Genomic DNA, 26,734 nt, shown 5'->3' with positions numbered 1-26,734 from the left:
TTCCAGGGCAGATTATTTTTCACACTAACACAAATATCGCTCTATAAAGGAACGTATTCACAGTTTTTTTCCCTTATTGTCCATTCAACAATTGGGTCGCTGCACATATTTTTTTATGGCATATTCTGAATCCTTATTAAAAATTAAAAAAAAGATGCGAGAATTTTTTTTATTTTACGAGATAGACATAATCGAGATGAAATTAAGCTGATAAATAAGTTTTTGATTCAAAAATCATTTTAATAAAATTTAGTACGCGCCGTGCCGGATTCAGCAGCAAATTTTACATAACACAATTTTCAAAAATCGTCTATTATTTAAATTTCATTTAAAAGTCAATTAAAAAAAATCTGGTGTGAACAACACACGACTTTCCTCATTTGGAAAACATCCTAACGACAATAATTTAGTGTTGGAAATCCCAGTAGCAAACCTAACTTGCGTTAGTGCCACCTGCCGAATTACACGCGAAATAGATCGTAGTTGTCGCGTTTTTTTTTTACTTTGGTACTCAATATTATTATTATTGTTTTACCACATTTTACTGTTTAATTAGGTATATTTCATGATTCTAAATAATTTGTATCCCCATGAATTTATTCTATCTTCAAACGTATAATTTTGCGGCCACTTTTGGTCTTTGCGGCCGAACGGAGCAACCGATTTTTACCAATTGTTTCGTGCTACGTCCCCTTGCTACAAGTAACTTTTATACCAAATTTAAAGTTTCTAGATATGCTGTTTACAGACAGACACAAACACACACACACACGACCCAATGGCCCAAACACAGAAATGTTAAAATCTGGGTAGGTCAAATTTCAGCCGATTACAATACTTTCCTCATATGATAAGGAAAGTAAAAAAGACGATGTAGTATGTGCTTAAGGCTCTAGGGTACCGAATGAACTGTTCAGATTTGGTGTACTGTAAGTTGCATACTCTATTTAGACTTTTATTCTGTGGCAGCTGTCAATCTCTACCTGGTGCCTGGTCCCTTTTCGTATTCAAAGTGCAGATTCCGATTATGGTGCGATTGATGGATGACATAATAGATATGCCAATGGAAACATATGAAAAAATAAAAAGTGAGTTTTTGAATGATTTGGCTGCTTGCAATATTTTAAAAATCCCTATTGAAACAATTGGTCAACGTAATAATGAGCAGTGGGATAAAGAAAGAAATAACAGATTAACAGCTAGTAATTTTGGAAGAATTATAAATATGAAATGTAAAACCAATACAGCAAATACTGTAAAAAATATCTTATTTAGTGTAGGTGTATCTAAATTTAAAAAATTGCCTGAACCTCTACAATGGGGTATTGATAATGAAGAAAAAGCAAAGGAAAAGTTTGAGCAAATCACAGGTTTCAAGGTGGACTCATGCGGCTTTTTTGTTGATGAAGAAAAAACATTTTTAGGTGCAACACCAGATGGATTAGTCGGTTAAAATGCTATTGTTGAAATTAAATGTCCATTTAGCGCGAGAAACACCGATATTAAAACTGCCATAGAACGAAATAATACACATAACACAATAACAATAAACATAATATGTGTCTCACCACAAATACCTAGAATCGTTTTTAACACAAAATTAATTTGTCTAATTAGAGCTGTCCGTAAAGACCAACTCATATAATAATCCCTAAGCAAAAACCGTCCTCAGTAAAATTAATATAAATATTATATTTTAATTTTTTATTTTTTAGGTTTACATATTGGTCTTAGTGCCTTTATATTAAACCTATATCTTTTTTTAATTTATTTTTGAATAGATGAATAATAAAAATTGAAGTTTTGAAATGAACTAACAATTCTCTTATTGAGGGGTGCAAATGCATATCTTTGCTTTGAACAAACGCAATAAAACCATCATGTTGTGGGTTACACTCTGCGGTGCGGCCCGGCTTGTCATAAATTATGCTCCAGGTACAGAAGATCGTGTATTATTGGTTGCCTATTTTCAATTTAATTTTTGCTTTATATCAAAGAATCAAGAACAGTTATTAAATTCGCATTATATCAGGGCACTGTATTTTTAAATTACCTATTAACTGTTTTTTTTTTTAATTCAATACGGTATACCGTTATCAAAAAAATCTTAATAATTAAAATTTTCACATTTTATTCAATAAAAAAATATCTATTAACTTATTTAAAGCGGGAATATTTCCCTGGTCTCCATTTACCTTTAAAGAAACACTACAAACATCAAGTAACTCTTCAAGTCTAAATTTGCGGCTAAAAACAATGAAATAAATTTACATGTAATAGGTATACGCCAGCTTTCAGGGGGTCTGGAGCCATAAATGTCTTTATAACGGATGTGTTTAATGACAAATTAGCATTAGCACAAAAAGATGTTGCCAAAAATAAGTGAATAACATAAACATAATTCGTTTTGAAACGTGCCGATAAAGAAACAAAACTTTATACAGGGTGCACCAGAACATTTTTTCCATGTTCCTAGTATCTTACCTTATATGGCATTTTTCTCTGGGGTGCACCCTGTATAATTTGAAACATTTTTCCGCTGCTGGGGAATTGATTTCGTTTTCTGTATGTAGGTAGCATGGAAATAATTCATCTGAAACAGTTTTTAATTCCAATTCTCATTGAATGTATTTTTGATTATTATCGAATTCTTGTAATAAGTAATAATTCCAAAAATAACCTAAACAAAGCAAAATAAATAACAATAAAAAAAGTTTCTCATGCTTAGAGCTGAATCCGGCTCTGTGTGTTATTTGTTTGCCTCAAAATTAGCATGTTTTACAACCATTAAGATAATATTACATTACAACGATTGTTACTAGTCGATGTTTCATATTGTGAGTGAACCATCACCAATCCAATTAACTCTAATCGCATTAGGAAGCCCCAAACTCCCCTTATAAAAATCTCCCAGATCCGAAAACCGCCAAACACCAGCATGGTTTTCAACTTCCGCGTGTACAAAAAGCAGTCCCCAAATGGCAAACTCACGCTGTATTTGGGCAAACGCGACTTCGTCGACCACATCTCGGGGGTGGAGCCCATCGGTGAGTTTCCCAAACCAACGCCATGGGTGAATTTTTGCCTTAGATGGGGTCGTGGTGGTCGACAACGACTACAAAGACCGCAAGATCTTCGGCCAAATAATCTGCAGCTTCCGCTACGGCCGTGAAGAGGACGAAGTCATGGGTCTCAACTTCCAGAAGGACCTCCACTTGGCCACTGAGCAAATCTACCCCCCCAGCGACAAGCCCAACCCCTCCAAGCTCCAGGACCGACTTGTGAAAAAACTCGGCCCGAATTGCTTCCCCTTCACCTTCACTCTCCCGCCCAACGCCCCCGCCTCCGTCACCCTCCAGCCCGGGCCCGAGGACGAGGGCCAGCCTTGCGGGGTCCACTACTATGTTAAGCTCTTCGTGGGGGAGACCGAAACGGATCGCTCGCATAAGCGGAGCACCGTCTCGATGGCCATTCGCAAGGTGCAGTACGCCCCCTCGAAGCAGGGCCGCCAACCCTGCACGGTGGTCCGCAAGGACTTCATGCTGAGTCCTGGAGAGCTGGAACTGGAGGTGACCTTGGATAAGCAGTTGTACCACCATGGCGAGAAAATCGCCACTAATATCTGCATCAGGAACAACAGCAATAAAATCGTGAAGAAAATCAAGGTCATGGTACAGCAAGGGGTGGACGTGGTGCTCTTCCAAAACGGACAATACCGTTCCACTGTTGCTAGCATCGAAACACAGTAAATCACAGTCGTAGAAAAAATTCAGTATGTAACACGGGTTTTTAAGGGAGGGGTGTCCGATTCAGCCAGGCTCGAGTCTGCAAAAAGTCGTCTATTTGCTACCCTTACTCTCGGTCAACAAGGACAGGAGGGGGATCGCCCTTGATGGCCAATTGAAACGACAAGAAACGAATCTAGCCTCCACGACTTTGTAAATTTCAAATTTTATTTATTTTTTTTTTATTTTCTCTTCCAGACTGGCCTCACCTGACCAGAAAGACGCCTTTGGCATTATTGTTTCGTACGCTGTCAAAGTTAAACTGTATTTGGGGGCTTTGGGGGGCGAATTGGCCGCCGAATTGCCCTTCATTCTAATGCACCCAAAGGTAAGGAATTCAAATTTCCCGCCAAAATACTAATTTTTTTGACAGCCGGATAACAAACCCAAAGTCATTCACGCTGACAGTCAAGCGGACGTGGAAATGTTCAGACAAGACACCATCGACAATGACATTGATGAATAAAATCAAAAAATTGAATAAATATTATCAGCCTGACATTTATGTATGTTATATAGTATTTGTTTCAAATTTCTATGGACAGTCAAACTCTCTAGCTAAGCAACTGTAAAATTTTTCACAGTTCAACTAGTCTAGTTGCGTGGTAACGCGTCGTTACCTAGGCAACGCATATATACAGGGTATTTCACACAACTTTACGAGGCTTGCGCCTAATGTACGCACCCAAATATACAAAAGTCACAAAACACTGGATACAAAAAATACACATTTAATTATTTAATTTTTGGAAACCCATGACAGTAGTTGTCAAACTAATCGTTGTTTCATTAATAGTCATATTACTATTACAGGAGTAGTCATAAACTGCAGTTTTTCAGAAACAATTATCATTTGTTCTATCAAGAGACGGTATGAATATGATGCTAGTTTATCTACCTTAATCACTAACTAAAAACGTTGTAATTTTTGAAAGGGTGAACAAACTAGAGAAGATTATCCACTTTTTCAAAATTTGTGATCGAGTTCGTATCGGAATATGTATTATTGATTGGATCTTAAAGGCGTAGGCCTCGTAAAATTATGTGAAACACCCTGTATAAGTAGCCATTTTTGTGTAAGTTTGACTGTTTTTGGTGATTTTTAGTTAATATCGAGGTTAATATTTACGCTTTGTTTGAATAAAATGCAATGAGATTATTTTTATCTTATTAAAATCGCAATAAGGGCCATGCACAGGCATGAAAAAGCCAGGTTGTGTGTGGCCGTAAGCTCCGCCCCGTCCTCCCTGGGCGGTTCCGCATCGTTGCAGGGTTTGACATCCGCCGGACACATCTCGCACATTGTCAGCTTTACTTCCGTTTTCTCCTTGAAATAGGTGCAAAACGCCTTTTCGTTGAGCGTTTCCGGTACGCAGGCTCGTATCTCGGACTCTAGAAAAAAATTAGTTTGCGCCTCGGGTGGACGTCTCACTCACGTTTCCACTGCACGATTGCGCAGTGCGTCGCTTTGTCCGTGTTGTTAAGATCGGTGTGATTAAGTTTTTCGAAGACTTTTCGTTCGATTTCGCCGAAGGGCAGGTTGGCGATGGCTTCTTTGGCGCACGGCATTATTGTCCAATTGTCATCGACGCAGTTCTTGAAACTATTGCATTTGATGCACTTTCGCAGGGCGAAGTTGGGGTTCTCGAAGTGTTTTTCGTGGTCTTCGAGTCGGTGGCGCCGGACTCTGACGTCACTGCTAGCTGGGAGGATTTAAGAGAGTTAGCAGAGGGGGAATTACCTGCGCTGGTTAGCAGGAGAGCCAAAAGCACATTGATCGAAAAATTGACAGTCATTATGACATTTGGCGACAAAAAATTTAAATAAAGCCCAACTAAATATGGCAACTGTGCCTTAAATCATCGCCTTCTTAAGATTATAGGATTTACGACAAAAAGTTCCCTTTTTTTTTGTACTCATAACTTTTAGATACCTAGTGTCGCGTCCTTATTTTCTCATAATAATTTATAATTTGTATTTAGTTAATTTAAAGAGAGCGTTGACATTCGGCCCTAGTTTCGGTTGTTAAGAAAAACAAAATGTTTTATGTTAAAAAACAAGGTTTCGGTTTATGTTTGGTTTTTTCGTGTGAATTATTTGTATTTGTTGGAATCACTCGTCTTGAAACTAGAAAGTGATAATATTGGAAATTGCTCAGCAGAACCGCAGATTTTAAAGAATTAGTGAAGATTCCTATCATCCCAACCTCTTTCCCTTCCTTTCCTATTTTCCTACCTCATCCTTTTGGTTGGATTCTACGTGGGAGCACTCAAAGGTAGGAATTTTCATTTACCTCTTCCCTATCGTTGTCTCCGCCGCGAAACACCTAGCTATTTCCCGGTTATCATCCTTTTTACTTTGCAGTCAAATCTAGATATAGGGACATTTATTAGGTTGGTATTGCTAAGGTTAACATAAACGAAAAATTTACTGCGCCTGTCACAACTGTTGACATAATTTAGTTACTTCTGCTGCCAACTTGGCCATAAATTAAAAAGCCACTATGAATTGACCTCGACTTTCTCTATACTTGAATCTCGCCATTTTTATCTTTTTGTACCTCGTTAACTAAGCTTTTCGCGTTGCAATAATCCCAACAGAAGTCCACCCCTAACTAGGAAGTTGAATTTTTCTAGCCGAAATCAAATTTTATTTCTTAAAATCAGGTTCTTCGAAAATGTTACTTTTCAAAAAAACTATCTTATTAATTATTAATATTTATTCCCCAATGTAGTAAATATTTGTCAAAAGTCTTAAAATTGTCAAATTCTAATAAATTTTAAATAATTAACATTATTTTGAGACATTTCGAGAGCTTGAGCACCTTTTTAGTACAAAGAACTTACTTATTTTTCAATATTTTGTCAAAAAATGCCAAAAAAATCATCAAATTCCCGCGCCATCATAGGGTTGCCAGGTAACAAGTCAACAATAAATTTAAATTTATATGGCATTGTTTTATGTTTTTAAATTCGAATTTTACTTTTATGTTTCTGCTCAAAAAATATCTAGAATAAAAGTGATTTTCTTCAATATTTAAAAAAATATATTTTTAAGCAATTCTTTTAAAAAAAGCCAAATTGGAAGAAACAACCATGCTTTCAAATAAATTTCTGATTGAAGTGTGCTAAGACTTTGAAATTAAGTTGGTAACGTAAATTATCAAACTGAAATGTCACATTTTTATAGTCAACTGCCATTCATTTGCGACGGGCAGTTGCTGATTTGGCCGTCAATAAATTCGATGTCATCAACTTAATTGATCCCAAATTTATAAAAAAAGTTTGTTATTACAAAAATAAAAGACATAATTTTAAACTTGTTTATTTTAAGGTGACAATTATTTCTCTACAGTCTTGAGCCCCTGTTGGAGCGCCCTTTGCCTGTAGCCATACAATTCCTTAATCCACTTCTCCATCCTTGCTTCCTCGTTCAAAAAAAGCTGAAATTTCAGTAATAGTCCCTGTTTTTTTTTGCAAAAAACCTACATTATGATGGAAAATACTATCGGGCTCCACTGGTTCAACCTCCGGCACTTTGATCGTCTGTTTCTTCAAATCAATGACGATATTTTCCATCATTTTTGACTTGCTTGTGTAGCTTTTGGGGGTGAAGCCCTCCTCGTTGATGGCGTTGACGACTTTCACGTCGACCTTTGACACTTCCGGTGACTTCCTCGCTTCATTTTTGGGGATTTCCTCGTTTTTGGGTTCAGAGTCGCTCGAGGAGGAGGTTGAGCGTCGCCGTGGCTTGCTCGTATACTCCTTGATGTATGACCTCGACCTCCGGTGCCTCCTGTGGCGGTCTCTGTGCCGCGATCGGGACCGTCTCCGCGACTTGGAGGACCTCCTAACTTTCATTTAAAAAACGAAGGGGCTAATACTTGATACGCACCTAGATTTGGAGTACCTGTCGCGGCTGCGGCTTCTGTTGTGGCGCCGTTTGCGGCTTCTGGACTCGGACGAACTCGACGAGCTCGATCTAGAAAATCATGGAAGTGAAAAAAGGAGGCACGTGGGGCTCACCTGCGCTTTGATCTACTTTTGTAGCTTTTCCGCTTTTCGCTATCCGAATCGCTCGAATATTTGCCCATTTAAAAAATCGCTGATTTGTTTTGAAAAAATAGTGAGGTTAGTTGAAACGTCAAATTTGTCGCGTTTTCATTGGTGGAGATTGTGACAAGTGACAGGCGCAGTTATTGTGGCTATTTGTTTTGGCGAGGAGAAAAGCAAATCGATCAATTACGCATTTTCTCAAAATCGGGTGTAATTTTTCCGTCGTAATGACCATTTTGACCAAGCCCATCTCCGGGGAAAAGAAGGACAAACTCGCCCCGCTTGTCCAGAATGACCAATTGGCAACAGCGGTAAGTAGCCCATTTTTTCCTCAAAAGACGTTTCGGTAAAATGGCCAACTTTGTTAACTTCTTAAATGTTGCTAACAATGATAATTAACATTGACCTTCAAAATGCAACAAACAATATTAACGCGCCCAGGAAATGCTGCAATTAAGTTGCATCATAAACAATTGATAACAATAAAACCTAATATGATTAGGCTCGGTTTAGGCGGCTGAGTTTAGATTGACATAGCCGCCTTGTCAGCTTGTATTTAATATAGGTCACCGGTCTTAATGTTTATTTATTGCATAACCAGAGAAGCATTGCCTGAAAAACTGAAAAAATGCCTTGAAGTGATAACATCTCAAGGACGGTAATTAGAGCAAAACATGTAAAAATAACAATATTAAAGTTTAGAGATCGTAAAGTTGAACGTCTTAAAAATGTTTTTATTTGTGTAATTGTTTTTCAAATTGTACAATCAAGGACAAAATACATGTAACATTTCAATGGTATGACCAATAACATTAGCGGAATTTTTTAATCAGAAAAATGTTTTATTTATCAATTACCACTCATAAATGATTGTTTCTTTTATTTTTGAAATAATGAAAGAAATTGCGTCTAAATGTCTAATTTCGGCTTTTTTCCTTTATTTTAAATTCCAAAAACATTTTAAAAGTAGAGGGTGGCCGTAAATGTTTGTGGCCTAAATGTATTGCCAACACTGAATTCTTCTATAGCAATTGTTTATAAAAGTTTGAGAGTCAAGGTTGTCACACTGGGGCTTTAATTTGACCCCAAATTGAAGATAAAAATCACAATCATTTACAGTCACCTTATATTATTTTGGTTGTTTCGATCAATTCAGCAATTTTCTCAAGTTTTTTTTATTATATAAACAATCAGGTGAAAAAAATTATTTCGGTTTGTTTCTTTTAATTTGTTTGTTTTAATAGTTTTATAATAAAAATTTCTCGTTTAGTTAACTTAGTGCAAGAAATTGGCTATTTCTGTTTTCTTTTAACACATTTTTTTTTAATTATTTGCATGGAATTGCAAAATAATAGGCTTCTCTAGTAATATTTCACCCTGTTTAGCTTATTTTTTAAATGATTTTGTTAAATTAATGAAAAAAAACTGTTATTTTTTTAATCGTTCGTCTCATTTTTAATGAAAATATTTTTTTTTTTTGAGATTTTGGTAAGCTGATGTACTATCTATTTCTGTTGATAGTAGAATTTGATAAACAGGGTTTTTAGCGGTTTTACCAAAGTTGTGTTGACTCTCGTAGCCATGATTTTCGATTTTATTTTTTAAAGGTGGCAATGATGTTTTTTTCTGTCACATTGAAATTAAAGGTTATGTACGATGGTTTTGGGGTTTAATAAAATTTTAAGGTACAGTCGCGTGCTTTATTCAGAACATTCAACAGCCGAAGCTTGTTTTTGGATGAAACATCAGTGAATAACTCCGATTACCTCCGATAAAAAAGTGTCGATCAAATTAAAAGTTGGAACACCAAACCCAAGTCCAAGAATTTTGTTCAAAACGTTGATCGAACCTCTGATATGAAAGATTTGTAAGAAGAAAAGCATCTTCTTGCTAGAATCTGTTAATCATGTCCATGGTGTTTGTGGCAGTTATCAATTTACAAATAAAACTTTTGAATGTTGCACAAAAGGTTGGTTCTTCTTAATAAATCAAAGATCGTTATTGATAATAACAAACATTTTAGCTACACATAGTTTTAATTAACAAAATTGTTATGAAACATACCTTGCACCTTGTACAAGGGTAATGTGCCTCACAACTTATTGTTCCCAACTGAAACGCAGTTGCCTCAAGGAAACTTTTAGTGGTGCAGTGGTTTAGTTGATTAACTAAAAATCGGAAAACCCTCCAAATATTTCGTAGATATTTGACTTATACTGGATAACAAGATTGTTTTATTACCTTTTGGTAAATTTCAAAGGTTTGTTAAGGACTAATAGTTAACCATCACAAATTTAGTTTTGTGCTTCAGTGATAGGAGTTTGTGATACAACGTGTTTTGGTGTTGGTATGTTGGAGGATTAGCATAATTCTTTATTGTGACGATAGTTCTGCAGTTCATCAAATCATTTAGAAAAGAAATTTTTGCTCCTATGAATAAGGTCACAAGCAGGCCTATCTAGGGGGAAGCAAACCCAAGTTGATCCTTTCTTTGGTTTTGAGCAAGAACGAATATTGTTGGATAAAATTTCCAGATTCTACTGACTTTGCCTTCAGATGCTTCTATCTGAGTTGATTATATCTGATAGATTTGCAATTACCTTTTATGAGTAAATTGAAAATAAAAGTATTTTTCATATACCTTTGAGTGATTTAACCAAAATTGGAGCTCAATAAAACTCGTTCAAATACTATTCAAACACTCATGTTTTGGGTTATTTTAAATATCCAAATCAAATAGTATGTATTGTAGTCCCTTCGGTTTCCGTTAACGAGCACATTAAAATCAATTTAAATAAATAAACTCAAGATTTACTAAAAAACACCAGCTGTTCGTGGATTGTCAATAAATGTCAAAATGCTGTCAAAAGTGATCAGTGTATTTGTCAAGGTTACTTCGTTGTGCATAAAAGTTGAGTACACTCGTAAATTATGACCTTGAGAATTCTACTATCCAGAGAAATATAGTGTAGAAAGTTAATTAATTCGAATAATTTTTTTTACAAAAAAACGGGGCTTTGTTCGAGTTTTTTTGTGTTTTGTTTAATTTGGAAAGCAATTTTACAAAAAAAATGCAGAAACTTGTGAAATAACGCTTTTAAACTTATTGGCTTATTTCGTTAAATTTGGATCATTTTTTTTAACAAAAATTGACGATCTTTTAAGCAAATATATTAAATTGAGGCAAAAATTGCCAAAACTGACTTTGAATGTGCTATTTTGGTTTATCATTTATACAGGGTGCGCCAGAACTCGCGACTCAGAGAAAATTTTCAAGTCAGGTAAGATACCAGGAACATGAAAAAAATGTTTAAAAAATTGTATCTGTCAAAAAAATTTGACATTTATTTTTTGACATTTGACATTTTTTTATATCTATTTAATGATACCCATAATCTTGTATATGTTTTTTTACAATTATTACGTAAAGGGACAAAAATTTTGCCAATAAAAGCCACAAATAACATTGAACAGAGTTACAATTTAGGATATAGCTTCCTTGTTTCCTCTTTTAATAGCCTATAGCAAAAAAACTTGGAAAATTATTTTTCCAACAGAAATAAATAGAGTCAAAGTGCAAACTTTAAACCCTCATAACTTCGAAATTTTTATAGATAAAATTTTTTTAACATTTTTCCCATGTTCCTGGTATCTTACCTTATATGGCATTTTTCTCTGGGGCGCGAGTTCTGGCGCACCCTCTATAATCAAAGCAAAAATCGCATTATTTCGATTTGTTTTTTCCATTAATAAATGTTGCATAAAACATACTTTAAAATTACCATACTTTCGAATAAATTTCCGATCAAAGTGTCTTATGATTTTAAAATTGAAGTTGGCAACATTAACTATCAAATTGAAACGTCACATTTTTATAGTTAATTGTCATTCATTTTTGAAGGGCGGCCGCTCGTATAGCCGTCACCCGACAAAATGTTGTCACTGATAATTCAGTGTTGTCAACATAATTTCAAAATCACAGCCCATTTTGATCAGTATTTGGAAGTAGGGTGGTATGTATTTTGATTATTTTGCCTAGTTTAGCGTATTTTTTGTTGAATTAATTTTTTAATTTTTTTATTATTTTAAACTGCAAAAAGTGAATTCAAAATTTTACTTTGCTTCATTGAATTTGATTACTTTTAATAGTAAAAAAGTGTGTATAGAATTGTTTTCTTCTTGATTAATTTAAAAAAATTTCGATAGTGTTTTCGATTTTTTCTTGTTTTCAGCCTCCAAGCGAGGACTTGGAAGGCCAGCCCTCCGACGTGGTGTTCCTCAAAGCCCGCGCCCGTCGCGTCTCCACCGCAACAACCCTTTGCCTGATCCTCACCTCCCTCATCGTCGTCAGCATCGGCATCTTCGTAGGCAAATCTCTCTACAACCAGTACATCAGCGCCCAAATGCGCCGTTTCACCGGCTATGCCCAAATCCCCATGCCCTCCGAGGACGTCGAGACCCTCTACTTCCGCGAACGTAACCCCATGCCCGACTCAGCCCTCCTGAAAGCCCTCTCGGGGGGCGACGACGATGACGACGACAATAACGTCAAAGACGACTTCGATAACATCATGCGCAACTACTTCCGAGAGGACTTCGAGATCGATCTCGATGGGGAAAAGTACGAGAAAATCGACGTTCCTGATTTCAGGGATGGGCGAAGCGGGAGGTTCATCCACGATTTCAATACCAACACGACGGGGATTATTGATATCACGGGGAATCGATGTTTTGTGATGCCCCTGAATCGGGGGCATGTTTTGCCCCCGAGGTCGCTCTTTGACTTGGTTAATAAAATGTGGGATGGGTATTATAAAGTCGATACGCAAGTCGTGAGGGAGACCATGAGGGTGGTGACCCCACCTTTGAAGGATTTGAAGGGCGTTGGGAGTTATATTGCGAAGGAGTGTGAGAATAGACCGGTTTACAAGCTTGAAAAATACGTAGGAGGAGGTGAGGTCTGACTTTAGTTTTTCTCAAATTAATTTTTTTTTCTAGTTGTTAAGCGATCAGCCGATTTGCATGTTCAAGCCAAGTTTGCTCAGTTCTCCGGTAATAAAATAACAGAGTTTGATATTTTGAATTTTGAAGATGTGCAAGATTATGAGAAGAAGAATAATATTCATTAAGTGTTGTACAAGCTAGAGATTTTTCATTATTATTGATTGCTTTTCTATGATATTCGATTTTGACGTAATGCAAGTCGAGATATGTATAAATTTGCGTAATTTTTTGTTTTTTAGTAGATGGGGCCGGTCCAAGGACCGGTTGTATAATAAGTAAAAAGTTTAAAGGACGTTACTGTGCATGTAATTGTTGTACAATTTTGTATACTGAGGAAATTAAATAATCCGAATGTACTTACTTTTTGTGTTAGGTACACGTTTCCTGTGCAATATGTTACATATCACGTTTGTCTTGAATAAATAAAACGACAACAGTTAGTCCGAAAATAATTTTTATTTACATTGAGGAATAAATAGTCACATACAAAAGTGAACACAAAAACATTTAAAACAACTCAAACACACTCAAATTATTTTTGTTCAATAACCAAAATTGTTTTGTCTTCTTCGTCACTGACACACATTCGAGTCAAGTCGGAAGCGATCGAAGCGGTCTCACAGGCGCTGTGGATGGGGGAACACTCCATATTTCCGTTGATCACATGATTGTCTACTATACTTAGTTCGGGAGGGGGGCTGATACAAGTGAGCTCTTCGAGGCCCGGAATCGCTATTGACAGGGGATGCCCACTAAAAATCAAAAATAACCAATATCACAAACTAAAATACACTAGGCGGTAACACACCCAAAGGGAAACGTCAATAAGCGGTGTCAGAGACTCAAGTTGAAATAAAACGTAATTTTATGATTTTGGTATGTGAAACATAACTTCAACCATCGCCGTCTCCATAGAAATAATCTTTTTCTCGCCTGGGCATTTTTTGAGTTCAAGTGATTCCCGTTGGCGCTTTAAATCTGGGGAAAATTTTTTGACAAATCCAGTTTTTTAGCTTAAAGGGTTCAATCTCATAATATCAATTCTCCCTGGCGTATCTAGTTTTGTTGTATTGTATCCTTCCTTCCCAGCATTTATTAATTGCGTTATTTTTCGTTAATAATTAAAAATTATTCAGTTTTTCCTTAGTAACCCCCGTAACTAAGAAAAAATCGGAATCACTGCTCCAATGCATTTTTTACGAAATGCCCAGGCGGGATATTGATACATTTGATTAAGGAGGCGGTGCTTCAACAATAGAAAACAAGAAAAATGGTGAGAAAATGACGTGGAAATAGGTAATATTATTTATTTTACAAGGTTGGTAACCACGTCAATGGCCAGCTTAAATGTCAATAATAAAAAAGAAAAACTACTATTCGAAAAGAAGCATGCTTTACTACGTGTGAAATTACCTATTGATCGGTACTTCAAAATCGGGAAGTACCCTCGACTGGCAATTTTGAAACCATTCAGTTGAATTCGGTCTAAAACACCACCAGAATTTTCAAAAAACCGTTCAAAATTCCCAAAACCGTACAAATTACTTACAAGGGCGTATATCTAACCATCGTTGGTGTTTCTTTCGCGTCGCTCAGGGAGAATTTCCTCGTGTGAATGAAATTCACACAATCTGTAGTTTCCTGTTTGAAGAATTCGCGTCGATTCCTCCCTTTAAAAATGGCGACGTCGAAATTGAGTTTCGCTGAAAAACTTGGTTATTTCCTGGGGGATCTTAGTGTGTTGGCAAACCTGGATCGATAGGCCCTAATTGCTGTACCATGGAGAAGACATATTCGGCGTTCCAGAAAGTGGGGATTGTTACAAAGATTTTTCCCGTGTCGATCGGTAAATAAAAACCTAGTTTGTGTAAAAGCAAGACGAATGACTGATATTTCAAAATGGCGGTTTGATCGACAGTCCAGGGAACCACCGGGATTGGTAGATTCAGTACTGGAAAAGTTGAAATTTAGATCGGAATTGATCGGGTTTGGTCGTACGTACGAGCAAAGTAGTAGATGACAGGTTGGGCTAAAGCTTTGTCGTTGTTGAATTCCCCGGGATTTGCCAGGGCTAATTTGACGTAACAAGTGTTGATTAGGACTTTTTGGAGCCATAAGACGAATTTTGTTTTGTTGTCTTTGCACAAATATTCGCGCAATAGTCGGATTCCTTCATCAATTGGGGTTTTTTCTTCGAAATCAATTTGGTTGGTGGTAATGTTTTTGGTTTCTTTCAAATGGTCAGGTTGTTGTTTCACTTTGATGAAATCGTTATATTGACTCTCGTTGATGATATTTTGCTCCAACAATTGCTTGATTATTGACAATTGTGACTTTCGACGCACTCCGCATTTCTCGTATTTTTTCGTTATGTTGGCAATCGTGTCGTTCGAGAATTGACTTTGGTTGTAATAACCTAACAAATTGTGTTTTTCCTCTTCAGTCCATTCGGCTTCATCCACCACGAGATTATGGCAAGTTTCCGATGAATTTAAATCGGAGTTTGAGCGTGGTGAATTAATAAACTTGTGAATAATGTATTCGATTAAATCGGACCAGTCCTGGAACATGCCACGTTGGGTAACATCAAAAAATGAAAATCACTACTTACATCACAAATTTCGTAGTCGGTTTCCCAAATCAGAGAGAACGTTTTGAGGATACTTGGTTGGAAAAGGGTGGCGACGTGTTCGAGGTCGCCCCCAATGTGGTGCATCATCGTAAAAATGCAATTATTGACAAATTCGCCGTTTTCTTTGAAACTCTCGAGCAACAGTCCGTATTGTTTCATAATTTCGACCGTCGCGAACCTGAAATTTGCATCAGCGCATCCTTGAGACAATCCTTAACAAGGTTATAGAGAAAATCATGTATGAAGTGCACTACTTTACCTACATAATTTTGCTCAGTCGCCGCATTTACATTGAAAAAAAATAAGCAAAACCTTACTGTTTGAGGTGTTCCATCATATTAAAAGACCGTCGCTCTTTGGTCGCTGAATCCAAAAACAACAAATAGTTGTGATTTGTCAAAATCAGATCTTGGAGGTACTGTCTGCTTTGAATATTGGGGTTGTACTGTCTCAACAACAACAAAAACAGTGACCTCAAATCTTCCATTTCGGTGATCTGATTTTGAAGCTGCACGAGCGCTAGGCGATCCTCCTCACTCAAATGGATCATTTTTTGGTACGTCTCCACCGCTTGGAGGAACTCCCGGATTGCGGTCACCACCTGAAAAACCACATTCAGGACAACCCAGACAACCAACTCGCGATTCATACCAAATGCAGTCTTCTCAAACACGGTTTCAGATCAAAATCGGGGATTTTTCCGCTCATTTCCAGCTCTTCGTAAATCCAGACGCCTTGAAAGACCAGATAGGAGAGAATCTCGTGGGATAAAACGGGACTGACGTGTTCCAGATCCAATTCCAGTTGAGTAGCAAACTTCAGGAAGTAAGTTACCAGCCAAAAAAAGTGGGAAGTGTCGATTTGGAGGTGAATATTGGTGAGGAATTGGGAATGGAGGTCCTGCACCAAGGTACCGTAGCCTTTGAGGAGGAAATCCACAGTGAACTCTTTGAGGATGTTAGCGATGTCCTCGTCGGTGGGCAGGTGATGCAAAAGACCCTTCATGTTGATCCTGAAACAATGCAGTGTACTTCCCCAAATAGTTGGTGGATTTGGCATTCGAGGGTTGGCACTTGAAATTCTAATCCGACAAGTTTTCAAAGGGAAGTTTAACTATAATTATTGTTTTACAAAGACGTGATATTAGCAAAATGCGGTGACAATTCGTTGTTTGATATTTGTTTGATTTATTTGTTGATTTAGTGACATTCGTTTCGTTTGGTTGGTGCCTACAGTACACTTTTAAGTGTGAAAATAACGTGTTTTTTGAGGTAATAAAAAGTGAACATTTGCTTAAATTGGCTAAAGGGTGAGTAATTTTTAATTACTTACATGTTTATCGGTTGATCGTTGAAAGTTTAAATCCACATACTTTTCAGATGAAATGTTTATTATCAATAATAATTACTATTAATTGTTTTAACGCTGATTAGTATTTTATATAAATATTTTGTGATCTGTACTTTACAAAGACGTGAAATTGGCAAAAATGTGATAATTTTACTCAATTTGTTGATTTGGGGGTATTTATTCCGTCCGGTTGGCACCTCGAATCTCGTGAAAAAACGTAAATACGTCCAGTTTTCAAATAAAAAATTGATTACAATTACTGATTGATTTACAAAAACCTGATATCTCAAAAAAAAAAAACAAAAATTTAGTCGGTTATTTGCTGTTGACCAAATTAATTTATCAATTTGGTCACATTTGTTCTGTTTGGTTGGCATCTCGAGTCCAATTGACAGTTTGAAAATTCGAATTTACCGTAACCAGTTTTCCCGTGAAAACCCCTCCAGGTGAGTAATTTTTGCCTTTTTCGCCACTCACGTGTTAGTTTTGCTCCTCTTGACCAACTTCTTCCTTCGCAACTCCTTCTTATCCAGCGCCGTGGCCGCCCGACTCTTCCCCGTGTTGTACCGACTTTTTTGAAACGTGTGGGGCTTCTGATGTACCGGTTTCTGTTGCGGCTGATCCTCCTCATTGCTCGACGTGGAGATGGACTCCTGGTTCTCCACTTGGGTCACATACCCAAAATCCTCGCTTTGCGACGACACACACTCCCTTTTGTAATTCAAGGGGGCTTTATCACCCTTGGGAATATCTAACTCGATGCTGTTATGCGCCGTCGAGACGCCGCTACTTGTACTCGTCTCCGTTTCGGTGGACTTGCCTCGCATCATCAGGGTTTTCTTGGTCGATTGAAGGGTTTTGTTCCTGTTGCCCCCGCCGCCGTCACTCGAGTCGGACGTGGGGTCCGAGGTGATGATGGGGGAGGAGTCGTCGCTGCCTTGCTCGGGGGGCGAAGTGTTGCTCTCGTTGTCTTCGGAGCTTTCGCTGAGGGAGGCTTCCAGCCACAGGTTGAGCAGCTTCTGGAGGGTCCCCACGTGTTGGTCTTTGTATAAAAGGGCAATGAGCTGGACCATGGTTACCCCCCAGTACACCTAAATCGATTTTTTACACAAACTTGAGACAAACAACAGTTTTACTCACTTTTTGTGGACAGGAAATTAGGTAAATGATGACTTTGTCGATGCTTTGCGTGAATAAATTCCAAATTATTTGGTTTTGCATACTGGAAGTGTTGTTTTGGACGCTTCTGACTTCGGGTATGTGGAGGATGTTGCGAAGGAGGAGAAGACAGTTATTGATGCTATCGCAATATTCCAAATTCATCTCTAGATCACTTTCCACGATGAATTTCACGTGATCCATTATCATTTTTGTGCTTCTGCTATCAGTAAAAGCTTCTTTACTGCTAGTCAGTAGTTTGTTTAATTCAAAAATGGTGTGTCTTCCGACATCGGTTTGCGACATGGCTTCTAGTGGCAGTAAATACTCGATGGGAATTGTCAAATTAACCAAAATTTTGATAATGGTATCGATAATTTTCGTCGATTCTTTCGCATCGTCTTTCAAGTGAGTCAGGAGTGGGATTAGGTCCTTTTTGATGTTTTGACCAAAACCGATTGCTCTTCTGTACGTCCGCAACGTACTGTCTTCGGTTAAAAGCTCCCTCAGGATTTCTTGTAAAATTTCTGAAAATTTTCGTTCTTAAATTTTAGTTGTTTTTTCTTTGGGGGGAAAATACCGTAACAGTTGTCGTTTATTGTCAATGTGTCCCCATTTCGGACACAGATTGAAGCAAACATGTTGTGAATATGGGCCATTTGTGGGATTCACACCGAACATCAACACTGGAAAAAATAATCGACTTGTAGCTATACATTAACAAACTGTATTAAACGTTCACTTTCTATAAAACGTGACTAGTACCGTACACGTTTCTGTGCATTTTCTGCATGCGGTACTGCATCTGGAATCTGGCCTTGGGGGTACTTTCTTATTGCATGAGAACCGTTAGTTTGTGATAACATTTACAGTTAGATTAACGGTGTTGAGCCACACCTTTGTTATGAATGGGTCTTGGTCAAGGGGGTTTGGTTGCGTACCCTTGATCCACTTTGGGAAATTTTACAGACAAAGAAAGCCTTGTTCAAAACCCACACCAGAAACTACAATTAAAACATAATGGTTTTTTACGCGGAAACACGAGAAAACGCTCGATAGATAATTACTTATTATTTCCCTCGTTCTGTTAATTGATATATCTATAATTTTTTTGATTTCTCAATTATAGGTATGTCCCCGGATTGGGTTTACAATTGAAAAACTGTTTAATACCGAGGTGGGAAGTTGCTTCATTACAAACGCGAAAACATGACATTTGACAGTTCAGCTTGGGAAGTGGTCACTTTCTTATCAGTTTTCGGGTTGGGAAGTGGCTATTTCCCAACTTGAAATGTCATATTACATTTCAACTAGTAAGTAAGTGGCCACCTCCCAACCCGAACCTGATATTTCTTATCAATTGTTAAATGAAGTTGAATGTCATACCTTCCAACTTTTGATTATTGCTTAATGATTTTGAATAAAAAAATTATCTACGACCAGTAAATAATACGTTTGTTATTTACCCGTGACTTTTTATAAGTCACTACTGACTTATCATAAACCACAGATTTGTCATTATAATAAATATAAATTTTGTAAATAGAAAGTGTTTTATTAAAAACGATCGTAGATAAAACATCGTATTTGACTCGCATATAACGGCTATAATTCATTCGGAAGAATTATACACTCGCCTTTGGCTCGTTAATACAAAGGAAAAACATTTTTTGCTTCACCTGAAACGAGCAAATTTGGAATTAAAACTTTATGACTTTGACTTATAATTATTTTTCTTTGCCTTTTTAAATCCCATCACATTGGTGGTTTTATTTTATTGACAATTATGCCACTTTGACGAAAGAATTAATACATAACAAAAATGTTTGTAGAAAACATAAGTTTAATAAATGGCAACTCAAAAAACGCTAAAGACAAAAAAGCCATTTTTAACAAGAACATTATTTAATTAAATAATTGTCAAATAAATAAAACCACCAATGTGATGGGAAAAGTTATTTATTACTAGTCCAAGATCAATGGAAACTTCTCAAAATATAGTTTTAATTACAGATTTGCTCGTTGTAGATTAAGCAAAAAATGTTATTTTGGCGAAAAATCAAAGACATTTTTTTCTCTCTTTTATAAACTCAGTCTGGAACATACTGTATAGTATTCTCGTTAAGTAACGATTTTGATATTACTATTTGTAACGAGAGCTAAAACGTTCTTTCTTTTATATTTAGAAGTATTCTTTCCATGGTGACAATAGTATTATGTAATAAGAAAAAAAAATGTTTTACTATTGTCACCATGGAAAGAATACTTCTAAATATAAAAGTATTAGTACATACTAATAAAAAAATAATACTACCCAACAATTTTCTTTTGTGATTGATCTATTGACACGTATATCAGGGTACATTAACATCCCTAATTACGAATTTGATAAGAAAAATTCTCCATCACGTACAGGAAAATAATTTTCTCAAATTTTATCGTAAAAATTGTTCATTTCAAATAGAAATTAATTAAATAGACGACGAAAGAAATTAATTTATTCACTAAACAATGAACAATGAAGAACAATGTTGAAAAATGTATAAGATTCCAACATAAATCTGTTGTAGAGTTGAGTTTTTTGCAAAAGCTGACTTTCTTTTGTAGTGTGTTTTAGTCACAAAATGCTTGTTGGCTAGTGTAATAAACGTTTATGTAAAATGTTTCACGTGGCGATTTAGCGGAAATTTAATTGAGAATCATTAAAACTGTATTTGGAGAGAAACAAATTAAACAAATAAATTATTATTTTCTAATAAAGTGAATGCATGTTAACGTCAAATGTTATATTAAGGCACGTTTACAGTGAGTAGATTGTTTGGTAGGAAATTGTAACATGCTTCGAAAATCGATATTGTTTTCAATATTTGTAATGAAGTTTATTAATTGCTATTCTACACCAGATTTAGAGAAATGCCAATACAGGTGATATATCTGTCAATACCGTCGACGGTATTTTCGGAGTAGTTTAATCTCATTTTAATACGATTTAATTTCATCACAAGCAAATGACTCGCAATTTAAAAAAAAAACAAACAAACAAAAAGCCCACAACTTGTCTTAGTTTCTGATTAAGTTGTTTGGTTGATTTCCTTGTGGTATTGAAAGTATCGGATTTTATTAATCTCGTGGCAAAGCCCGTGACCAGAATAAGACGAAAAAGGAAATTGAAAATATTCTTTAGCAAAATGCAATACATAACAATTATTACATAAAATTTAACGAGCATCTGACGCTCTATGGCTTTTTCGACGTCACAAATGCAAATCTAATTTCAAACGACAGAACGACACGTGCGATCAAATCGAGTTTTATAAAAAAAATTGAGTTAAGTAATATAAAATTCCAGGAACATGGAAATTATCTATTTTTACATTTGTTTTTTGACATTTGCTCTTTTTTTGTCATAATTATTTCATAAAAGTACAAAAAATTTGCCAATAGAAGCCATAAATAATGTTAAACTTAATTAATTACAATTGTGGATACAGTTTCATTGTTTCCTAACAGCCTACAAAAAACCGTAAAATTGTTTTTCCAACAGAAAACAAAGTGAAAATTTTAAACCTCCATAATTTCGAAATTTATACATAAATATGAAGCAATATTTGAACCTCAAAAATGACCTATAAAATGATGTTAATTTAAATAATAACTCGTGTCCTATCTCTACTGATAAGAATTTTACAGCCCTCGGAATGTGGGTATGGAAATTTGATTTTTTTGTAATAACTTTGGAACTATTTGACCACATATTATAAAATTTGGAATAGTTACTTGCGAGAACATACCCTTTAGGCTGGTAATTACGAAAACCGGATACATTTACTCAATTTCCGGTTTCAGCAGTTGCAGTTCACATTTTCTGTGTTTTTCTGTTTTTTTGGCCTCTTAACACTAATTTTTTATTGCTTAAATCTAAAGAGTAATCAATTTAGATTAAAAAACGCATTACTTTTTATACTACTAAAATGGACCGTTTTAAAGATATTTTAATTTAAAGTGAGGACTGCACGCTGAAAATGAAAAACATGAATTTTGAATAAGTGGTATCCACGGCTACCAATGACCATGGTCACATACATAAATCCCTGTCAGGCATCTGTGATAAATTTTTGTGACGAGATCCATTTGGATTTATGTTTGGAGTCTGAGGTAAACTCTTTTATTAAATATTTTCGATTAATCGTCTAATAATCGTCCAAACTCAAATTGACAGATGCCTGACAGCGAAATATGTGACCATGGTTATTTGTTGCCGAGGATATCACTCATTCAAAATTCATGCTTTTTACTTTGTGTTGTGTAGTTCTCACTTTAAATTAAAATATCTTTAAAACGGTCCACTTTACTTTGACCTGCAATTGCTGGAATCGGAAATTGAGTAGATGTATATATGTAATTACTGGTTTAAAAAGGTATGTTCTCGCAAGTAATCTTTCCAAATTTTATAATATTTGGTTAAATGGTTCCGAAGTTATTACAAAAAAAAAAACAAATTTAACTTACTTGGCATTTTTCTCTGGGCCGCGAATTTTAAAACACCTGTATATCAATACCATCAAACTTACCCAAGAACTAAAAAAATTTCTCAGTATTTGATTTTATGGTATTTACGATGTATTACACCTAAATAACGTAAAAAAGTCTTGTAAATTAATAAAATTAAAACCGACACGAAACAATGAACGTATGAGATGATCCATGTTCAAGACTGATTAGAACAGAAGGATCAAAACCGATGTTGCGATTGACGAACATCTGGACGCACGTGAGACGACAACGTGTCTCGTTTTACGTTAATAACGCAATGGATCGGAGACGTTTAATAAAAGTCGATTTGACGATTTGGAAACATGTGCGAGGTGGACTCATGTCGGGGGCGGCGCAAGCGCCTCCAGAACTGCGGATGGTTCATAAAAAAAGCACAGCTACAACCCTCCGAAAATAGCACACTTTTAGTCAACACCCTGTATAATTTTTATTTATGGCCCGATTTCAAAAGTTGAAAAACCAAATTAAATGGCTTTTAATACATACTATAGTCTAAGCTGACAATTTTAGAATTCTTCTAAATCTTATAATATATTTTGGGCAATGTTTCAAATTTTAAACTGGAACCTATATTTTTTTTATAATTTGGAAGGTATTAGTTATTAGTTTTAATAAAATCTAGTTGCGTGGTCTCAAATAAGGCAATGCCATTATTGTATTGTCAAAAAGCAGCAAATGAAAGAAAATAGTGTCAATATTTTTTCAAATTTGTAATAAGAAATAACAGTAATAATTATTCATACAAATCGTTCGTCATGAACAGTTTACATAAAAATTATTTTGACATTTTTTACTTGTCATTGTGACATTTTATCTATCTGCCGCAGACACACGTTTTAAATTTCATGGCTTGCTTGATAGACAGACTTTTTAATGGCGTTCTATATTAAGTCATTTTAATTTTTAAAATTGGGCCATAAATAAAAATTCTACACGCCAGTTTTTTTAGAAATCATCCTGTATAGTAGTACGGTCCTGAAATAATATAAGAGAGCTTATATTTCTCGTTACATTTTATTTAGACCCTCATGTAACTGTGATATTTTTGGGATATCAAATTACTACCTACCGTCATAATAATTACGAGTGACGTTCAATCAGTGTTGTATTTTTTCTTATCTTTTTTTAACGACGGCTGTTATTCTCATATGACTATTAGATAAAAAATGTGTAACACAGGACAAGTGTTAATTAAAAAAAAATTCTTAAAATAGTCGTTTAATAATATGTTTCATTACATAATGCTATCTAAATTTAATATATCTGACAATTTGCACTTTTCACTAAAATAGTTTCTATACAGGAATACTCTCAACAGTTGGTGGAAAATAAGTATGTATTAAATTAAAAAAAAAACAACAGCAAGTTGTGAAACTCCGCCTTGAACCCATTCATAACAATACTCTTGTCTAATAAATTAATTAAAAAAAATCACAAATTATTCACACTTTTGTTTAACAGTGGCAATAATCATATTAGTTTGGTGTATGAGGTAGAGTGCGCTAATAAAAACAGCGTCGGCACTGCAAAAAACAACATAAGAAAAACGCAACGATGCAAGAATGTTCACTTACAGTCCTTGTTTAAAATATTCTTTAAGCGTGTTGCTGAAGCGTTTGGAATACTTGACAAACTCTCTTTTGCGCTGTTCTAGCGCTTGTTTTCCCGTAGTACCGGGAATGAACCCATTGACTTCATTTACAGCGTCTAGTAACCTTTTAATGGCACTTGCAATTTCCCTAAAAAAAACCATATTAATTGAAACAATAACATTTCCATTAACAAACGTACTTGATCGTTTCGAGAAACGTTTTTCTATCGTTGATCTCGTCGGGGATTCTACTGAGGATGCGTTTAAGCGCCGCCGATTTGCGATTGAGTTCCTGGAAGGCGTCTTCAGACCTGTTTAATCTGTACTCTACAACTGCTCAAAATTAGCACAAAACCGGCGAAATTCGCCCCCAGTACCATCCGATTCCGTGGCAGCGCCTTGCAAACGCAGGATACTCTCGTTCAAGTTGACCGTGAGGTCCCCTTTCCGCATGATACCCACGACAAGGTCATGGGTCAGGCCGGGACAGGAGGCTTCGGCTTTGGTGAGGGCAGAGCGGAGGGTCTGGGATGCCGATATGTCCTGTTTTTCAAGCTGGAATCGTTCAAATTGTAGGTTTTAAATGGTCTTTTCGCGGTTACCTGAGACAGGATGGGGCGTATCAGCACGGGAAGTACCAACGATGTGATCGGTGTTTCATCGCCCATTGTCATATTTCACGCTTGGGGGTGGGTGGTGTGACGAAAAATACCTTGTTTGCAGGGGCCCAACTGATAAGATAACGAAAAAATTTCAAGGAACAAGGTAAATATTTTTCTAAACTGTCATCTGTCAAAGATGGTACAGGGAACTGTTTTTGCGACACTGCAGCACTGCATTGTGAAAAGATCCGATTTATTTTAATTATTTGTAGTAGTTTTACCAAAAAAATTTCTTATTGGTGTGCACTAGTGTGTAACTCCGGTGCGATTGTAATGATTACCGGACTTTTTAACATTTTGATTTTTTCGGTTTTATACACAATCGGTTACGAATCAGGAACATCTAACATAACCTCAAAAACTCTAACGTGAAAAATGTGCAACAAAAGTGCAAAAAACGTTAAAGAAGAGGAAATGGACTCAGATTCGGACGATTCCGATGTTAGCATGTCGGATTCTGATGAAAACGGGCAAGAAATTGAGTCTTCGGATGATGAAAACGAGGAGTCGGAAGAGGAGGAAGACGAGGTGATAAAAGCGATTCGGAGCGCTGCGGAGAAGAAACGTGACCACCCCCCTGTTATCCACTGCGAGGACTTCATAACGGACATTTCGTTTCACCCCCATGAAGACTTACTAGCCGTTGCGAGTATCGTCGGCGATGTTATTTTCTACAAGTACTCAAACGAGGAAAATTCGATTGTTCGCACTTTGGAAGTGCACACGAAAGCTTGTCGAGATATCGAGTTTAGCGAAGACGGCAAGAGTTTATTTTCCGCTGCTAAAGATAAGACAGTTATGATAAGTGATGTCGAGAGTGGGAAATTGTCTCGGTTTTACGACAAGGCCCACGAAGCGCCTATTTATTGTCTTTTGGTGGTCGATGAGAATTTGTTTGCGACTGGGGACGACGAGGGATGCGTGAAATTGTGGGATTTGAGGCAAAATTCCCCAAATCCGGTCTATAGAACGAAGAAAAACGAGGATTATATCAGCGATTTGGTGACGAATGAGGCTAAAAGTCTTCTACTGTGTTCAAGCGGCGATGGTTCGCTTACAACAATCGATTTGAACAATCGCAAGATTCACATGCAGTCTGAAGAATACGACGAGGAACTCACTTGCTTGGGGCTTTTCCGGTCGGAGAGTAAACTATTGGCGGGGTCCTCCAAAGGCCGACTATTTTTGTACAATTGGAACGAATTCGGGTTACATAGCGATATTTTTCCAGGGACTAAGTCTGCAATCAATGATTTAGTTCCAATCACGGAAAATATTGTTGTGACTGCGTGCGAAGACGGGGTTTTAAGAGCGACGCATTTGTTTCCTCATAGACATCTAGGAATTGTGGGACAACACGACTTATCCGTCGAAAAACTAGATATTTGTAACAATGGACAGTTTATTGCCTCCAGTAGTCACAATAATGACATTAAGTTTTGGAACATCAAGTATTTCGAAGATTTTGAAAAAGTCAGTCATAAACATAGAAAACATGAAAAGAAGAAGGAAATGCAAAATAATTTACCATCCTCCAAGGTTCAAAACGCCGCGGATTTCTTCAGCGGCTTGTGTTGAAAATTATTTGTGAAAAACTAAAGAAGTGAAATAAAACCATTGAACTTTTATTAATCTACCGGGTGATTGTATTTGATTGGGATTTTTAACTCAAGTTGGCAAATAAAATCTAATTGACAACATTGCCAATAGATTTTTTTGTCACAAACAATTATGGTTACTGCTATATACTTGTTTTTACAATTAAACAAAAGTCCAAATGTATTATAGTGACAAGAGACCCTAGAGTGAAGTCATTATGATAATTTTTGACATCATTGATGATCATTCGACGCCAAACTTTTAAAGGACCTGAAATATTCAGTTATAATACCACGAGTAGTCAAAAATTGTCGAATATTTTTATATGGTCATTCGCTTATGAA

The 26,734-nt window shown here is 36.3% G+C and overlaps 7 protein-coding genes across 10 annotated transcripts; 3 read left to right on the top strand and 4 right to left on the bottom strand.

The window, feature by feature from the left end:
• The first annotated feature begins 2,827 nt into the window (after window positions 1-2,827).
• LOC123012623 (arrestin homolog) lies at window positions 2,828-4,540 on the top strand. The gene is made up of 5 exons (XM_044410660.1): window positions 2,828-3,047; window positions 3,091-3,745; window positions 3,795-3,938; window positions 3,984-4,113; window positions 4,159-4,540. Exons 1-5 carry the CDS (start codon window positions 2,939-2,941, stop codon window positions 4,249-4,251), a joined length of 1,131 nt encoding a protein of 376 aa, XP_044266595.1. The 5' UTR covers window positions 2,828-2,938; the 3' UTR covers window positions 4,252-4,540.
• A 401-nt stretch (window positions 4,541-4,941) lies between these two features.
• Window positions 4,942-5,618, bottom strand: LOC123012624. The gene is made up of 3 exons (XM_044410661.1): window positions 5,527-5,618; window positions 5,222-5,488; window positions 4,942-5,177 (listed from the first exon to the last, which is right to left on the bottom strand). The coding sequence occupies exons 1-3, from the start codon at window positions 5,579-5,581 to the stop codon at window positions 4,948-4,950; spliced, it is 552 nt and encodes a 183-aa protein (XP_044266596.1). The 5' UTR covers window positions 5,582-5,618; the 3' UTR covers window positions 4,942-4,947.
• A 1,475-nt stretch (window positions 5,619-7,093) lies between these two features.
• On the bottom strand, window positions 7,094-7,967 carry LOC123013847 (serine/Arginine-related protein 53-like). The gene is made up of 4 exons (XM_044412679.1): window positions 7,811-7,967; window positions 7,680-7,766; window positions 7,274-7,634; window positions 7,094-7,227 (listed from the first exon to the last, which is right to left on the bottom strand). The coding sequence occupies exons 1-4, from the start codon at window positions 7,876-7,878 to the stop codon at window positions 7,126-7,128; spliced, it is 618 nt and encodes a 205-aa protein (XP_044268614.1). The 5' UTR covers window positions 7,879-7,967; the 3' UTR covers window positions 7,094-7,125.
• LOC123013846 (integral membrane protein 2A) lies at window positions 7,960-13,284 on the top strand. The gene is made up of 3 exons (XM_044412678.1): window positions 7,960-8,151; window positions 12,073-12,793; window positions 12,839-13,284. Exons 1-3 carry the CDS (start codon window positions 8,068-8,070, stop codon window positions 12,967-12,969), a joined length of 936 nt encoding a protein of 311 aa, XP_044268613.1. The 5' UTR covers window positions 7,960-8,067; the 3' UTR covers window positions 12,970-13,284.
• On the bottom strand, window positions 13,282-22,797 carry LOC123013845 (protein timeless). 3 transcript variants are annotated; one of them, XM_044412675.1, is made up of 12 exons: window positions 22,556-22,797; window positions 18,565-18,670; window positions 17,967-18,511; window positions 17,304-17,917; window positions 16,128-16,488; window positions 15,794-16,077; window positions 15,456-15,654; window positions 14,847-15,405; window positions 14,595-14,795; window positions 14,394-14,547; window positions 14,258-14,329; window positions 13,282-13,596 (listed from the first exon to the last, which is right to left on the bottom strand). In XM_044412675.1, exons 2-12 carry the CDS (start codon window positions 18,641-18,643, stop codon window positions 13,377-13,379), a joined length of 3,288 nt encoding a protein of 1,095 aa, XP_044268610.1. In that variant the 5' UTR covers window positions 18,644-18,670; window positions 22,556-22,797; the 3' UTR covers window positions 13,282-13,376. The 3 variants fall into 3 exon arrangements, with proteins under 3 accessions (XP_044268610.1, XP_044268611.1, XP_044268612.1); XM_044412676.1 differs by lacking the exon at window positions 22,556-22,797 and adding an exon at window positions 18,727-18,898; XM_044412677.1 differs by lacking the exon at window positions 14,258-14,329.
• A 943-nt stretch (window positions 22,798-23,740) lies between these two features.
• On the bottom strand, window positions 23,741-24,955 carry LOC123012549 (programmed cell death protein 10). 2 transcript variants are annotated; one of them, XM_044410556.1, is made up of 5 exons: window positions 24,732-24,955; window positions 24,507-24,684; window positions 24,330-24,456; window positions 24,113-24,277; window positions 23,741-24,061 (listed from the first exon to the last, which is right to left on the bottom strand). In XM_044410556.1, exons 1-5 carry the CDS (start codon window positions 24,801-24,803, stop codon window positions 23,977-23,979), a joined length of 627 nt encoding a protein of 208 aa, XP_044266491.1. In that variant the 5' UTR covers window positions 24,804-24,955; the 3' UTR covers window positions 23,741-23,976. The 2 variants fall into 2 exon arrangements, with proteins under 2 accessions (XP_044266491.1, XP_044266490.1); XM_044410555.1 differs by having other exon boundaries at window positions 24,330-24,462; window positions 24,732-24,954.
• Window positions 24,938-26,493, top strand: LOC123012548 (WD repeat-containing protein 55 homolog). The gene has a single exon (XM_044410554.1). It carries the CDS (start codon window positions 25,167-25,169, stop codon window positions 26,367-26,369), a length of 1,203 nt encoding a protein of 400 aa, XP_044266489.1. The 5' UTR covers window positions 24,938-25,166; the 3' UTR covers window positions 26,370-26,493.
• Window positions 26,494-26,734: the final 241 nt, after the last annotated feature.

The sequence above is a fragment of the Tribolium madens genome, unplaced genomic scaffold, assembly GCF_015345945.1.
Source record: "Tribolium madens isolate multiple individuals breed KSU strain unplaced genomic scaffold, Tmad_KSU_1.1 Scaffold_96;HRSCAF=242;Tcas5.2_LG5, whole genome shotgun sequence".
NCBI classification, from domain to species: Eukaryota; Metazoa; Arthropoda; class Insecta; order Coleoptera; family Tenebrionidae; genus Tribolium; species Tribolium madens.
The sequence above is the reverse complement of the archived record's forward strand: the minus strand, read 5'-3'. Positions and strand labels throughout refer to the sequence as shown.